The sequence below is a fragment of the Populus euphratica genome, unplaced genomic scaffold, assembly GCF_000495115.2.
Source record: "Populus euphratica unplaced genomic scaffold, PopEup_1.0 scaffold163.1, whole genome shotgun sequence".
Lineage (NCBI taxonomy): Eukaryota > Viridiplantae > Streptophyta > Magnoliopsida > Malpighiales > Salicaceae > Populus > Populus euphratica.
The window spans coordinates 720,885-735,401 of record NW_011499948.1 but is presented as its reverse complement, the minus strand read 5'-3'; the positions used below and the strand labels follow the sequence as shown (position 1 = coordinate 735,401).

Here is a 14,517-nt window from a genome sequence, read left to right as displayed (position 1 = left end):
TTCATGTGGTCTCTAAGTGTTCTAGCACAGTTATTCTCATTATTCTCATTATGAAGTGATTGATTATATAGAAAATAAAAGGTATATTATTCTATTTATAGAAAAACCTGAAAAACCTATAAATGATAAAATAATAATTTATCCCCTTAAATAATATCACATATATTATTTCATGATAAATTTTAAAATTTATTTAATTAAGTCCTTACATGATTTTTCTAGGTCTAGAATTGTAATTCTATATATAAATTACATTCTAGTCTCCAGTTTCTAAAACTTATTTACAATAAAGTTATATTTGATTAAGATTTGAAACTCTTTTGAAATTAATACTATCTGAGAACAAATATGAATTTTTTAATTCACCTAGAATAGAATGATGAATTCTCACTTAATTACTCAAATATTTTTATATATTTAATATTATACTCAATATATACATGTTTATTACTCTTGATTAGGACAATATATTGCAAGATCAAAGCGTAATATTTCATATATATGATAAATTATTAATTTAAATTCTAAGGATTACTTCCACAACTATAACATGTCTTTTCATCGACATACATGATTCATGCATATGAAACTCTCATGCAGGTCAATTTAATATATATATCACCTAATAAATATTTATGTATTAGTTCTAGATATCTTTTATAACTTAACTTCTAAGAATAATTGTTTTATTTCATAAAGAAAAAAACATAATATATATTAATCTCAACTACTCTAGGTAATGTATAGTTTTAATAGAGTATTGATTATAAACATTTAAAAACAATACTTTGATGTAATATATATAAATTCTATAATTATAATAACTTTATAATTTTCTTTATAAAATATTTTTGTTACAAAAACTTTATTTTTATTCTAAATTTATTAATTATATATTTAATAAATATTAAAAATAAATAAATTTTTTATTAAAAATAAATATATTTATATGACTGATATCAAAGTCATAGTCATTTATAATTAATCTATTAACCACATGTAATATTCATTATCACCTTACACATGAACAAAATTTATGTCTTCTCTTTCGATAATTAGACATAAAATATAAGTCATAGAGGAAGAAAGGTGCTCAACTCCGATTTTTTTTTTTTCCTTAGACATTAGCTTATGCCCTGCTTCCAAAAAAACCAGCCAAAAGCACTCTCACTGCTACGGGTTGAGTGAGTGTGTAATTGTAATTATTTTTTATTTAAAAATATATTAAAATAATATTTTTTATTTTTTACCAATTAATTTTAATATTAATATATCAAAATAATATAAAAATATATAAAAAATATTTATTTTAAAAAAAATTTATATTTTTAAAATACAAAAACACCAAGATATGATATTTTTAAAATACAAAAACACCAAGATAGCCATTAACAATAGTCTGGCTTTCTCACTTCAAAAACTACATCTGTCCTCCCCATCGGTGATTCAGGATTTGTTTACATAATAATAATAATAATAATGTGTATGGCAATCTAAGAATGAAAATAAATGGAGTGAAAATTTCTTTATTTGATTGAAAAAGAGTGAAGGAAAATTAGGTATTCATTATTAGGATGTATAAATGGAAAAGTAAAGAAAGACAAAGTAATATTATACTTTCTTTTAATACATTATCTTCACACAAGAAGAGTTGATTAATAATAATAATAAATAAATAAATAAAATATGTTTAACTTGGTGTTTAATTTTTTAGGTTATGTTACAAAATCATGCCAACTTTTTTTTAATTTTGTTTCCTACTTCCTCCTAACATGGACACAATTTTAATGGCTACAATCACTATATTTGTACCCTATGTCTTTTCCCATTCATAATAAGTCATTTATTATCAATTAAAAAAAATATGTGTATTTTCAATTTAATCTAATTAATTATAATTTTTAAAAATTTAAAATTTATATGAACTTCCCTATATAAATTTTCTTACATTACTTCTAATATCATCAGTTGCTCTACCCTCCCAATTTATCAATTTAGATAAATCATACTAGATTGATTGAAATTGAAAATATATAGTAAATGGGTTTTATTTTGATAAATTGGCAGATAATGCATGATGTAAATAATTGGTTTCCACAATTTTTAATGAATAAAAAGGTTAGTACATGTACTTTAATGAAATTTACTTATATAACTTTTTATATTAATAAAATTCATAAGATTGTGTAATTAATTAAATTTAATTATCAAATAACATTAAAATAATATTTTAATATTTACATAATTTTACTACATTCATCTTGTACATAGTACAACCTTATTTATTTCATCTCCTTTTTTTTTTTCAATTGAATCGCATTTCTAAAAAATTTTAAACAATGTTTATAAAAATATCTATTATATAAAGGACAATGACGGAGCCAGGGTTTTTTTAATAAGAGAATAAATTATTAACAAATATTATATTATATAGACATGCATTAGAAATCAATTCAAAACATATATACTAATTCATATCAAGTAAAATTAATTTAAAAATACTTTTAAACTGAAAAAATTTACATTATAATTGTTTTCTTCAAGTTTTTATATTTTAAAACCGTTTCATAATAACTTCATTATCAATTTTATTGAAGATATCTTTCTTAATGTATATAATCAAACTATCATTCATCCACTTATCTCTCATCCTATTCCGCAATTTACTCTTGATAATATGAACTTGCTGGATTTTTTTATCATTATTAGTGTCTATATAATAATTAACACAACTACATAATAGTTTACTATTAAATAAAAATCAGTTGAGTTACACAGTAATTTTAAATCTTTCATATAAAATTCATTGTAAAATACACATCGATTCATCAAAATTAAAACATATTTTAATTCATATCTATATGCATATAATAAGTATGTTGATTAAATTATATTTAATCATTTCTAGATATTTAATTGATGAGCAATGCCTAGTGTATGTGTAAGAGAAATCTTTCTACTTGATATTTTACTTACAAACAAGTTATGTGAAAAATATTAAATTTCAATAAACTACTCTGCAAATACAAGAGATGTCAAGAATAGTGGTTTTGCATGAATATTAATTTATTACTTTATAATAAGAAAAGAAATATTTAATCGATTAAATTAGTAGATTTAAACATTTATTTTGAACATATTTATATCAAAACTCGTAAATTATCATAAATCCTAATATTTTTAATAACTAATTATAAAAATTAAAATTAAAATTAAAATTAAACAATAAAAAAATAAAAAAATCAATTACTTAACTATATTTAATAAGAAATTTGCATATGAGAGAGACAGAAAAAAATAACTTATAACAAAAAAAAATTATGGAATGAGTTATATATACATACATATATATAATACATACATGTATTATATATATGTATGTATGTATTATATATATGTATGTATATATAACTCATTCCATAAATTTGTTTTTTGTTATAAGTTATTGTTTTCTGTCTCTCTCTTTCGTATCAATAATTATAAACAATAACAGATTTTTTTTTCTTTTCTAGTAATAATTTTCTAAATTAATATATTAATATTTTAATATAAAAGTAAAAAAGTTAAGAGAGCAATTGCCGTCTTTCTTTTGTCCTTTAGTGGCTCCATGATTGATTGAGGATTTAAAAAAAATAACAAATGATTTTATAAAAAATCAATTAAGACAAGCTTCATATAGGTGCTGGAAATCTAAATTTTTGCACATAGTATCATTTTTATTATTATACTATTTTTATTTCTTTATAAGGATTTTTATAAAAAATTATTTAATATAAATATTGAGTTTTATATATATATATATATATATATATATAAAAAATGATATCATTTTTTATAAAATAAAAGGTGCAAGTGAAAATATGGATATATGTTTTAAAAAAAATTAATAAAAGTTTTTAATTGAGAAGTTTTGAAAGCTTAAAGGTAAAAATGTATAAAATATTAATAAAATTAAAACTACATTTTATGGTCTGTTTGTATTTTTAAGATTTGAGGAAAAAAGTAATAATGATCCAATCACAAGGTTATAATTTATATTTTGTTCTAGCATATATATTATATTATTTTTAAAACTAAAATAAAGTTGATAAATTTCATATCATTTAGGATATTAGATATTTTAAATTTCTCATTCAAATTCTGGTCAAGATATTCTGAATTTACTTTATTTATTTTATTTTGGATAAAAGTTTGAAAAATTTAAAATATCATTTTATTATCTGAAAAGTAAAGAAAAAATATCATTTAATAATAATTAGTTAGAGAACAATAAATTAGATTATTAGATATTTAATCATTATAATTTTAGAATTCAATAAGGATAAAATATTGATATTATCACACAACTCATAATATTGAAATTGATTATTGCTATTTTTATTAATATTAATATTTTTTAAATTAAATTTATCACTAATATATATAGTTTATATTCATGTTTGTATTTTATATAAATTAAAGCATAATAAGAGATACTTTAAACTCCATTAACATTTATAACATTGATTTTTATTGAATAAAAGAGATACTTTAAACTCCATTAATATTTATAACATTGATTTTTATTGAATAAATGAATATATGAAGAATATAAAATTCTCGATGAAGAGAATTTAAAGTGAAAGATTATTGAGACACCGTGATGTACTTTGATTTTAGAAGGGAAAAAGATCTATTTGGATAACAATAATGAAATTATTAGAAATAATCATTTATTAGAAACTTTTATTGATAATTAGTTTTTTACATACTATCACAACATCAATATTTTTATTTTTATGTTGATGACGTAGATGCTATTTATTTTTTTCTTCTTTATTTTAAAACCTTTTATATTTTAAATATTTTTATATTTTATTTATGTTGAATTACTCTAATTTAAAGTTAATTTATTTTTATATTTTAATTAAAAATAAAATTAGTAAATTCCTATTTTAAATCATATATATTTCCAATCCAACAACAAATTAGTTTAACATCAAAATTTATTGTAACATTTAAAAAAAAAAAAACACCAAAGCAAACTAAAATATTATTTAGAATTTAATAGAAAATAAGATGGGGCAGCACGTATTCAACACGCGACGTCCAATGAGTCCAATTATTAGCGATTAGTGAAAGGTGATAGAGTTCCTAGACCAAAGCAATCCCAACCGCTCACAAATCTAATCCAACGAATCCCTTATCTTACACGTGTCCTCAAACGCTCCCTTTAAAAAAACCCTTCTCTCCACGCGCCCAGTCACTTTGTAAAGCCCTAAACCATTCCCGTACCGTTCCCGAATTGGCTTCTGCTCCGTTTTGCTGTTGCCGTATTCGTTATTATTCCAATTATTTGAACAAGGAAGAGTCGTTGCAATATAGAACAGATCTGATTGCTACAAGGTTAGTTTTTCACTCAATTATTATTCTCACTTTCTCTTTTGCTTTAGGTATGTAATGTAGGCGAATTTTGATACTGATTATGCTACGTGGTATTTTTTTTTTTGTATAATGTTTAGGGTTAGATGAGTGAGAATTATTTGAGAAATAACTAAATTTTGTGTATCGAGTAGTAGAAGAATGCATAGTAGGGAATCGGATTTCTGTTATGTTACGATTTCTTATCTTAGGAACAAAATCGTAGTTATGGTTTCTTTGTACATTGATTTTGGCATAATGTATTGGACCATGCATTATTACTTAGTCTTGTTGTATGAATGCTGTGAAGATTAGTTTTTAGTAGTTCCATTTTGGTTCTTATTATTATGCGTGTGTCAATGCCGTTCGATGCAGTTCTCAACTCAGGTGAATCTGCCCTTGTGTGTTGCAACTGTTTTGTTTTTGTTAAGCTGGCAATTTGTATGCAAATTTATTTTCTTGATAATCGATAGTTGTATTGCTTGCTATCATGTTTTGGAGCAGTAAATGCACCATTGAGAAGCCCAGTGGTAGTAAGTATGGTTATGCTTAAAAAGGATGGATACTGTTTAATGCTTTACTGAATTGATATTTTGGACTTAGTTTAGATGGATTTATATTTCTTTTGTTTAATTCTAATTTAAGTAGACTTCCATGTAATCTGAGATCACACTTGGATGTTGATGTATTGGAAACCTTTAAATGGAGGAAACAGGAGTCCCGTCTACTAAACTGTGACCTGAAATTTTTCTTTCTTTTTCATGAACGCAAAAATTGTCCTGAGTTGCTAATTTCCACCATGATAAATTGCTAAATAGCTCATTTGGTGACCAGTGCTTTATGAGTTATCTTACCTTTAGGACTTCAACGTGGTTATGAATGCTTTGAAGCTGCCTCTATACTTTGCAAGTTCTTGTTAGATGTTAGATATTTGATTCATTTCCATGTATTTGAATTGCTGTTGTTGTGACTGTTGATTTTGCCAAGAATTTAGAAAGCAAACTACCTTAGCATTTCTGTCTTTGTATATTGATTAAATATCCACTTAATTATTCAAAATATGTCTGGTTATGGTGTATGAAGTCAGTATCAGCATCGCATCACTAAATAGGATGCTTTCTAGTTCTAGTACTATTACTTGGAGTGGTGGCTGTGGATGCAGATCCCTATTAATGCAGGCTATTAAAAAGAGAAGTAGTTTGCATGCAGTGATGTATGCAGTCAGAGAAACTTCTAGATATAGAGGAAAACAACATTTTTTTTTTCATCCCCTATAATGATTAATAATTGTTTCCCTAAACCTTGTTTTGATTATTTTAATAGCATCTGACCCTGAAGATATTATACTCAGTATTTCAGCTATGGATATTAATTAGAAAGAGGATCCACCATGCATACAGAGTGTCTGAACATGCTGAACATGCGAGAGAAGATCTATTTTTGCTCTGATTCTACTTATATGCATACATATGCAAGTCATTAAGGAAAATTCACTTTCTCCTCTTTCCCTTGTTGTGAATATAATTCCCTACATGCTTTTGTTTATTCTTAAATGTTCCAACTGCTTACATCTTAGTGGCAAACTTGCAACTGCACTGCTACCTGCTACACTGTTTGGGCCTCAAAGTGAAACAAATGTATTTTTGCATTAGAGTAAACTGGGAAGATTAGGCACGCAATGAACAATTAGTTATGGGGGACAGGATCTATTACCTCCCTTTTCTTCTCTTTTCTCTCTTTCTCTTTCTCTTTTTATTTATTTATTTTTCTAAGGTTCACTGTCTCATCTCTTATATCACAATAATGCAGGTTATGATCCCTTCAATATTCTAGCTGAAAGTGTATGAGTTGAATTATCATACACTTTGTGCATATACATTGAACAATGGCAAAAGGAATATCGAGCTTTTGGGGCCCTGTAACATCTGCAGAATGGTGTGAAAAAAATTATGTGTATTCATCTTATATTGCTGAGTTTTTTAACACCATATCAAATATCCCAGGCATTCTTTTGGCACTCGTTGGCCTTATAAATGCTTTCAGACAACGGTTCGAGAAGAGGTTTAGTATACTTCACATATCTAATATGATACTTGCCATTGGAAGTATGTTATACCATGCCACTTTGCAACACATGTGAGTACTCTTCTCTATTCTCCTATCTTTTTCATCATCTTCTTCTCAACTGCTTCTATAATATTTGGACGGTTAGCTGCTCCTATATTTTGCCCATGGAACCTGTTATTGTGTAGGTAGAAGTGTGTGTGTATTTTCCTTTAGATGGATAAAATTCTTAAAAAGTTCTTGGTTTTGAATTTATGGTATACAATGCTGTAAGATGTTAAGACTTTCATGCACAAAAGCTCTTGTTCTTGGTGTTTACATCTCTGTATAAGTTGATTTTATGTTCGTGCATAGTAGCCATTTAAGCATTTTGGTCATTCTATAGAATCCTCTGCCTGTGGGCTACTGTTGAGGGAGTGAGGGAAAGGAGTTACACATAAGGAAATACTTTGTTGATGTTTCTTTATGGAGTTTGTAGATTGACCAATCATTCATGCTTCTTGGTTTTGTATTGGGTTTCATCCCCTTACATATTAATGTAAAAGAGCCCTTGAGCTTTCCTAGCATAGCAAAAGAATAAGGAGGATCAATTAACCATTGATTTGTACCCTTGAAGTTCTCACTATATTGTTTTCATCAAGACTGTTTGTTTTATCAAATCCACCCCCCACCCCAATTCCTTTCCTTTTTATGTAAAGAAATTAGCACCCATGCTTTGAGGCTTCTTTATTTGTTGAATGAAATTCAGATAAAATCTTATTCTTTTAAGTACTTTGTATAATTAGAACTCCATCTTAGTGCCTTCCCAATCCTGCCTTTTTTCTGTTGTGAATGCCCTATTAGTTGATTGTTAAAAAAAAGAGAAGAAAAATACATCTCCAACCTACCTCTTATTCAATCCCTATACTTACTAAGGGTATAATAGTGCTTGACCAGCAAACATCATGCTTTGGGCACAATAAGGAGCAAGTTGTGAACTCAGTATTGGAAATGGTTTTTAGATTGAGAAACATGTAAGTTGTAGATTCAGTATTCCAATGAGTGGATAGGACATTGTATTGTATGTGTGATGTGATTGGCTAGAATTCAATAGGGTGGTTCTTCAGATTGCAGCTAGATTTGATGCGGTGCTGGTGCTGATGATTTAAAGAAGTGTTCAATTCCATATCTTATTGTGGGATGATAGGGTTTATCGTCTGGAATGCATTGCCTCATCTTATTTTATTCCCTTAATTGCCAATGAATGCCCCAGAATTGCAAAAACATTGAACTCCCTAATTTGTCCTTCATCTGCTTAAAAACAAATTTTATGTTATATGAAAATTAGTTTATTGCATCTGGTCCCCTCTATTTCAGGCAGCAGCAAGGTGATGAAACACCAATGGTTTGGGAAATGCTTTTGTACATCTACATCCTTTACTCTCCAGATTGGCACTACCGAAGTACGATGCCCACCTTCTTGTTCTTTTATGGAGCTGCATTTGCAATTGTCCATGCACTGGTTCGTTTAAGAATTGGTTTCAAGGTACATTATGTGATACTTTGCCTTCTCTGTGTTCCCCGGATGTACAAGTACTACATCTACACAAAAGATGCATCTGCAAAGCGGCTTGCAAAATTATATTTGGCTACCATTTTCATGGGAAGTCTTTGTTGGCTTTTTGATCGCCTATTCTGCAACAACATTTCTCAGTGGTACTTCAACCCCGAGGGACATGCTTTATGGCATGTCTTGATGGGGTTCAATTCATATTTTGCAAACATTTGCCTGATGTTTTGTCGTGCTCAGCAGTTGGGTTGGAATCCAAAAGTTGCCCACTTCATGGGATTTTTCCCGTATGTGAAAATTCAAAAACCAAAAACCCAGTGACTGGCGCTGCAAAGCAAATGGCATCTTTCCCTTTTCACTTCGTTTGGAGGCAGATATATGGTTTTGGCAGGTTAACAAACAATAGCAAACACAATTCTTTTCTCCTAAATGTTTGTAAATGATAGCTGAACATTTTGACATCATTAGTTGGATTTTTTCATTTTGGTTGATTTAAGTTGTATGACTAGTGCTTTTGCCCTGAAGGAAATGTGCGTGGAGGGTGCCCTATTATTTTCCTGCATGACGAAGGTTTTCGTTCTGTTTAGCCAAAAAAATGTAAATTGTCATATTTATTATCCTCCCTTTAATCCTAGTCTGCGCACATTCTGATTATGAGGAGTTTCTGCAACGATCAGTTGCCAAATTCATTAGTGTGCTGCATTTTTTAGCATGTGCACTGTAAACACCAGACGTTCTTTCAATTGAATTAAAATTCCTCATGTTCTAAACGTTTCTTGGAAATAGTTTTCATTTTTTATTAGAATATATACATTTATCTTCACGTATTTTGGAGATGTTTTCAGTTTTTATTAGAAGGTGCATCCGTGGATGAACGTCACATATAATATAATGCCGCATGAAAGTTCACGCCATATGCCAACTGTTAGGGGGTCAAACATGCCAAAGATGCACGGAGGGCGGCAATGGGCAGCGGCAGCCTCTGTGATGGTGGCAAATTTGATTGGCAACGGCTGTGAGTAGTGGGTTAGCGTGAGTTTGGACTTGGGAACAATCCGAGACATGCAGCATGGCAGGGTAGTAGGTGGTAGACCGAGAGAAGTTGCAACTATAGGGCAGTTATCAACAATTAGTTGTTTTGGAAAAAAAAATTTGTCTGGACTTGTCTTGATCTTTTTGAGGTAGTTTTTATTGTAACTTCTGTATAGATTATCTATAAATACGCCATAAAGGTTGCGTAGCATGCAGATTATATTGCATTTGCACACACGAGAAACTTTTGTTTTTACCTTTAAGAGTTAATAAAGGTTGGGTTTTTGCTAGTAATTCTTGTGTAGTATTTTGATTTATTTATTTATGTTATTCTGCTTGTATGTAACAAGGAAGAGGGGAAAACCTTTTTGGGTGAATGAAGCATCTAATAGCAGGCAAAAACAAGTAAATTTGTGAGGAAATTGTAAAGTTTAGTGGGACTAGACTACCACATAACAAATTGAATTTCTTGTGAAAAACTTGACTTTGTAACAAGTGATATCAAAGCTATTGATTTTAAAACTTTTTGTCAAAGTTCAAGTGCCAATAAAAACTATTCAATAGAGACTTTTACGTCTTAAAAACCAATTAGTCTTAAAAACCAATTAGTTATATTGTTAAGGATGAAGATTGCTTGATCAATGGTAGGTCATAGTTTGTTGTAGAAATCACAAAAACAATTATTGGACAATATGTTGAATTTGTTGTAGAGAGAAGTCATAAGTTACAGGTTGTCGAAAACAAGATTTTTATCTGGAAGAAGGCAATAGTGAACACCATAATAGGTGTTTCCATATCCAAATCTAAACTGTCAAAATTGAAGCTATTTAGTGGTGTGCGAAGTTACAAGGAATTAAAAAATAATAATTTATGGGATATGGAGCAGTATTTTAGCATGGTTGATGTGGGTGAATATGTTAATATCATTGTGATGTACTTGACAAATGATTTGAAATTGTGATGGAGAACCATAATAAATAACAACTTGAATGATGGTTAAGCCAAGATTGACATATGAGAATGTTTGAAACAAGAATTAAAAGAAATTTGTTTGCTAAATAACAAGTTATGGCTTACCTGAGAAGACTTGAAAAAGTCAAAACAAGATACAAGTGCTTGGGGTTATGTGAAAGAATTTTCTTCCCTCATTTTGGACAATAAAAACATGTTTGAAAAAGACAAACTCTTCAACTTTTTATTAAGATTGCAACTTTGGGCACAAGAAAAATTAAAATGATAAAAAGTGAAAGACTTATCTTCTACCATCCTTGTTGTAAATAGACTGGTGGATTTTGATGTAATGGCTTGTGAGGGAATGCTAGAGTTTCTGAAGTTTTGTCAAGGTCCAAAGAAAAAGAGGTGATGAAAAAGAAGAAGAAACTTGGTAGGGATGAATCTAAACACGCTATTAGCATCAAAAAAGCAAAAACAAAGGAGAAAGCTAAGGGTTCAAAGCTAAATTTATGCTATTTTATTTTTCACGAGAATTATTATTGTGAGGGACTATCCAAAAAAAGAAAAAAACAATTATATTTTTTTAAAGAAGAGTGTTAAGTAAACAACATATATAAATCATGTGTGTGCACTTGATAAACAAGTTGAAAATTCAATTGTGAAGGAGTTAACTTGATTGATAAAGATATAGTTGGGTTAGACAACTTTTGGTGGGGTGAAATTAGGGTTGCTCTGTGCATTATGATGATGGGGAGAATTGGGATGAAAGAAGTAGAATGGATATTCTATGCATCTTGGTGATGGATAAACCAAGATGAAGAAGGTTGAATTAGTGAAGATTTTATACATTTTGATGATGGACAAATCATGATGATGGAAGAAGGTTAGGCCTTTTTATTTGTATTATCATATTGATGGATTTTGGTAAAAGAAACATGAAACAATGGTTGGAATAATCGGGTTGTTGTGTTGATAATATCTTATGGGTGGTGATGAATTGTATTAGGTATAGCAGTAGCAAATAAAGAACCATTTTAAATAAAATTGATGTTAGGTTGTTATTTGCTTGTATACTTTGTTAGGTTAATGATTGGTTGCCTTCAAAATTGTTAAGAGAGCTTCAACACAAAAGAGTTGTTGATCATCAAATTTGTTCTAGTGGAGGAAGCAACAATAACATCTTATTCTCGTATTGCGGGATACTTATTAAACTATTAGGAAAGTTAGGTGAGTTTATAGGAGTTTATTTGATTTTTCCAAAGCTCTAATGGTTATGTTTTTAAAAAAGGGATGGAGTCCTAGAATGTTTATAAGAAGTGTCCAAACTTCATAAAAACAGGTTTACAAATAGACAAATTAGCATATGTAACTAAGGGGGTTACATATGATTTTTGAAGACATGATCTATTATAATAGCGGAGTGTTAAAAATTTGTTTAGAGAGGATTATAGGTTTGGTCTCAACATTTTAGGTTTTGTCTCAAAATTATTTTGGTTTGGCATGACTCTATAGGAAAACAAACAAGATCCTAGAAAAACATTATGTTATAACCTTGGTTTGGTAAAAAGGTTAACAATGAGATTGTCAAAATATCTGCTTATAGCAAAATCAATAAAATGAGTTATGGATTTAATCAAGTAGAACCAAAAGGTTTTATGAAGGAGGTACAAATCTATAATAATTGACAAATATGGTGTAAGGGTACTTTAAGTCTGATTCGATAAGGTTGCCAATTTTTTTTGACAAGAGAGTTTCATTAGAGGGTTAAACATGCAAATGATTCACTAACAAAAATATTTTTACAAAGATGCAATAAACAATATCTACTGACATGACAATGAAAAATTAGATAAGCAGTTGACACGACTAAAAGATTGATGTCGTGTATAACAACTTATGCGAATAATGGGTTGATATGAGTTTAAATTTAGATAAGGTAAGCAGTGTATAACAACTTATGCGAATAGTGGGTTGATATGAGTTTAAATTTAGATAATAGACAATCCAAGACATGAAACAATATAACTATTTTGGTAGCATAGGTGCTGAAATATTATCATGTCAGGATTAAGGGTGGCAAACCAAGAGAAATTGCAACAAATAAGGCTTCAATAATTAACTATTATAGAGAAAAACTAACCAGACTTGTCTTGATCCTTATGAGGTAGTTTCTATGGTGTGTATATATATATATACCATAAAGGCTATGTAACATATAACACACAAGAAAAATCTATATGTTGTTTCTTTGTTAAAGAGTTAATAAAGTTGGTTGCCTATAATTCTTGTGTACTATTTTGATTTATTTACTTGTGTATTTTGGCAGCATAGGTGCTGACAAATTAACATGTTAGAATTAAGAACAAATGAGGCTTCGATAGTTAACTATTATAGAGAAAAACTAACTAGACTTGTCTTGATTCTTATGAGATAGTTTTTATGGTAATATATATATATATATAAACCATAAAGGTTATGTAACATATAACACTCAAGAGAAATCTATGTGTTGTTTCTTTGATAAAGAGTTAATAAAGTTGGTTGCCTATAATTCTTATGTACTATTTTGATTTATTTACTTGTGTATTTTGGCAGCATAAGTGCTGACAGATTAGCATGTCAGGATTAAAGGTGACAAACCAAGAGAAATTGCAACAAATAAGGCTTCGATAGTTAACTATTATAAAGAAAAAACTTGTCTTGATCCTTATAAGGTGAGATAGTTTTTTTGGATATATATATATATATATAAACCATAAAGGTTATGTAACATATAACACACAAGAGATGTGTTATTTCTTTGTTAAAGAGTTAATAAAGTTGGTTGCCTCTAATTCTTGTGTACTATTTTGATTTATTTACTTGTGTTATTCTACTTGTCTATAACAAAGAAAAGAGTGGAAAAAACCTCTTTGGTTAATGAAACACCTAGTTGTAGGCAAACACAAATGAATTTATGAGGAAATGGTGGGTTTAACAAGATTAGATTGCTATATAATGAGCTAAATTTCATGTGAAAAGTTTGACTCAATGACACGAACCATCTTGAGGAGTTTATAACTTCATTTCTCAAATAATGACTAGAAGACATGAGTATACTTTCCAAATATAGGCTTAGGAAAACATGCTTTATAGCCACGTAATGAACATGTCTCAAGTTTAAAGCTCGAGCCTAAGATTTTACATGCATGTGCCTCACTCTTAGTGTAAGTTTAGAATCCCCCTACCCTTCAATCAATGATTTTAAGGACCATATCATCTAAGAAAAGAAAAAATAGAAACAATCTATAAACTTAGAAATGCAAAAAATAAGTATAATTATCAAACATCTATAACAATATAATAGATATCGTAGGGTTAATGAAACATTTGTTCAAACAAAGAAAGTTGGAAACATTAGAGGTAGCAAACCATAATTCAAACTAGTTCTAGAACTTAGAGTGAAGAAAACACTCGACATTCACCAAATTTGTCAAATTTCGATTATAACCATCACTAGGTGGCATGATCAAAAGATT

The 14,517-nt window shown here is 28.6% G+C and overlaps 1 protein-coding gene and 1 long non-coding RNA gene across 3 annotated transcripts; both read left to right on the top strand.

Moving 5' to 3' along the window:
* The first annotated feature begins 5,231 nt into the window (after positions 1 to 5,231).
* Positions 5,232 to 10,339, top strand: LOC105137768 (alkaline ceramidase 3-like). Of its 2 annotated transcripts, XR_844645.1 has the most exons (4): positions 5,232 to 5,385; positions 7,210 to 7,536; positions 8,821 to 9,404; positions 9,859 to 10,339. XR_844645.1 is itself a non-coding variant. In XM_011043639.1 (3 exons), the coding sequence occupies exons 2-3, from the start codon at positions 7,286 to 7,288 to the stop codon at positions 9,332 to 9,334; spliced, it is 765 nt and encodes a 254-aa protein (XP_011041941.1). In that variant the 5' UTR covers positions 5,232 to 5,385; positions 7,210 to 7,285; the 3' UTR covers positions 9,335 to 9,774. The 2 variants fall into 2 exon arrangements, 1 of the variants encoding a protein (XP_011041941.1); XM_011043639.1 differs by lacking the exon at positions 9,859 to 10,339 and having other exon boundaries at positions 8,821 to 9,774.
* On the top strand, positions 7,543 to 8,681 carry LOC105137767 (uncharacterized). Its single transcript, XR_844644.1, has 2 exons — positions 7,543 to 8,093; positions 8,431 to 8,681. It is a non-coding gene; the product is annotated as an uncharacterized LOC105137767 (long non-coding RNA).
* Positions 10,340 to 14,517: the final 4,178 nt, after the last annotated feature.

Coding starts and splice junctions, on each gene's coding strand:
- LOC105137768 (XM_011043639.1), top strand. CDS start 7,286: ATGGCAAAAGGAATATCGAGCTTTTGGGGCCCTGTAACATCTGCAGAA. Junction 7,537..8,820: donor CATGCCACTTTGCAACACAT/GTGAGTACTCTT, acceptor CCTCTATTTCAG/GCAGCAGCAAGGTGATGAAA.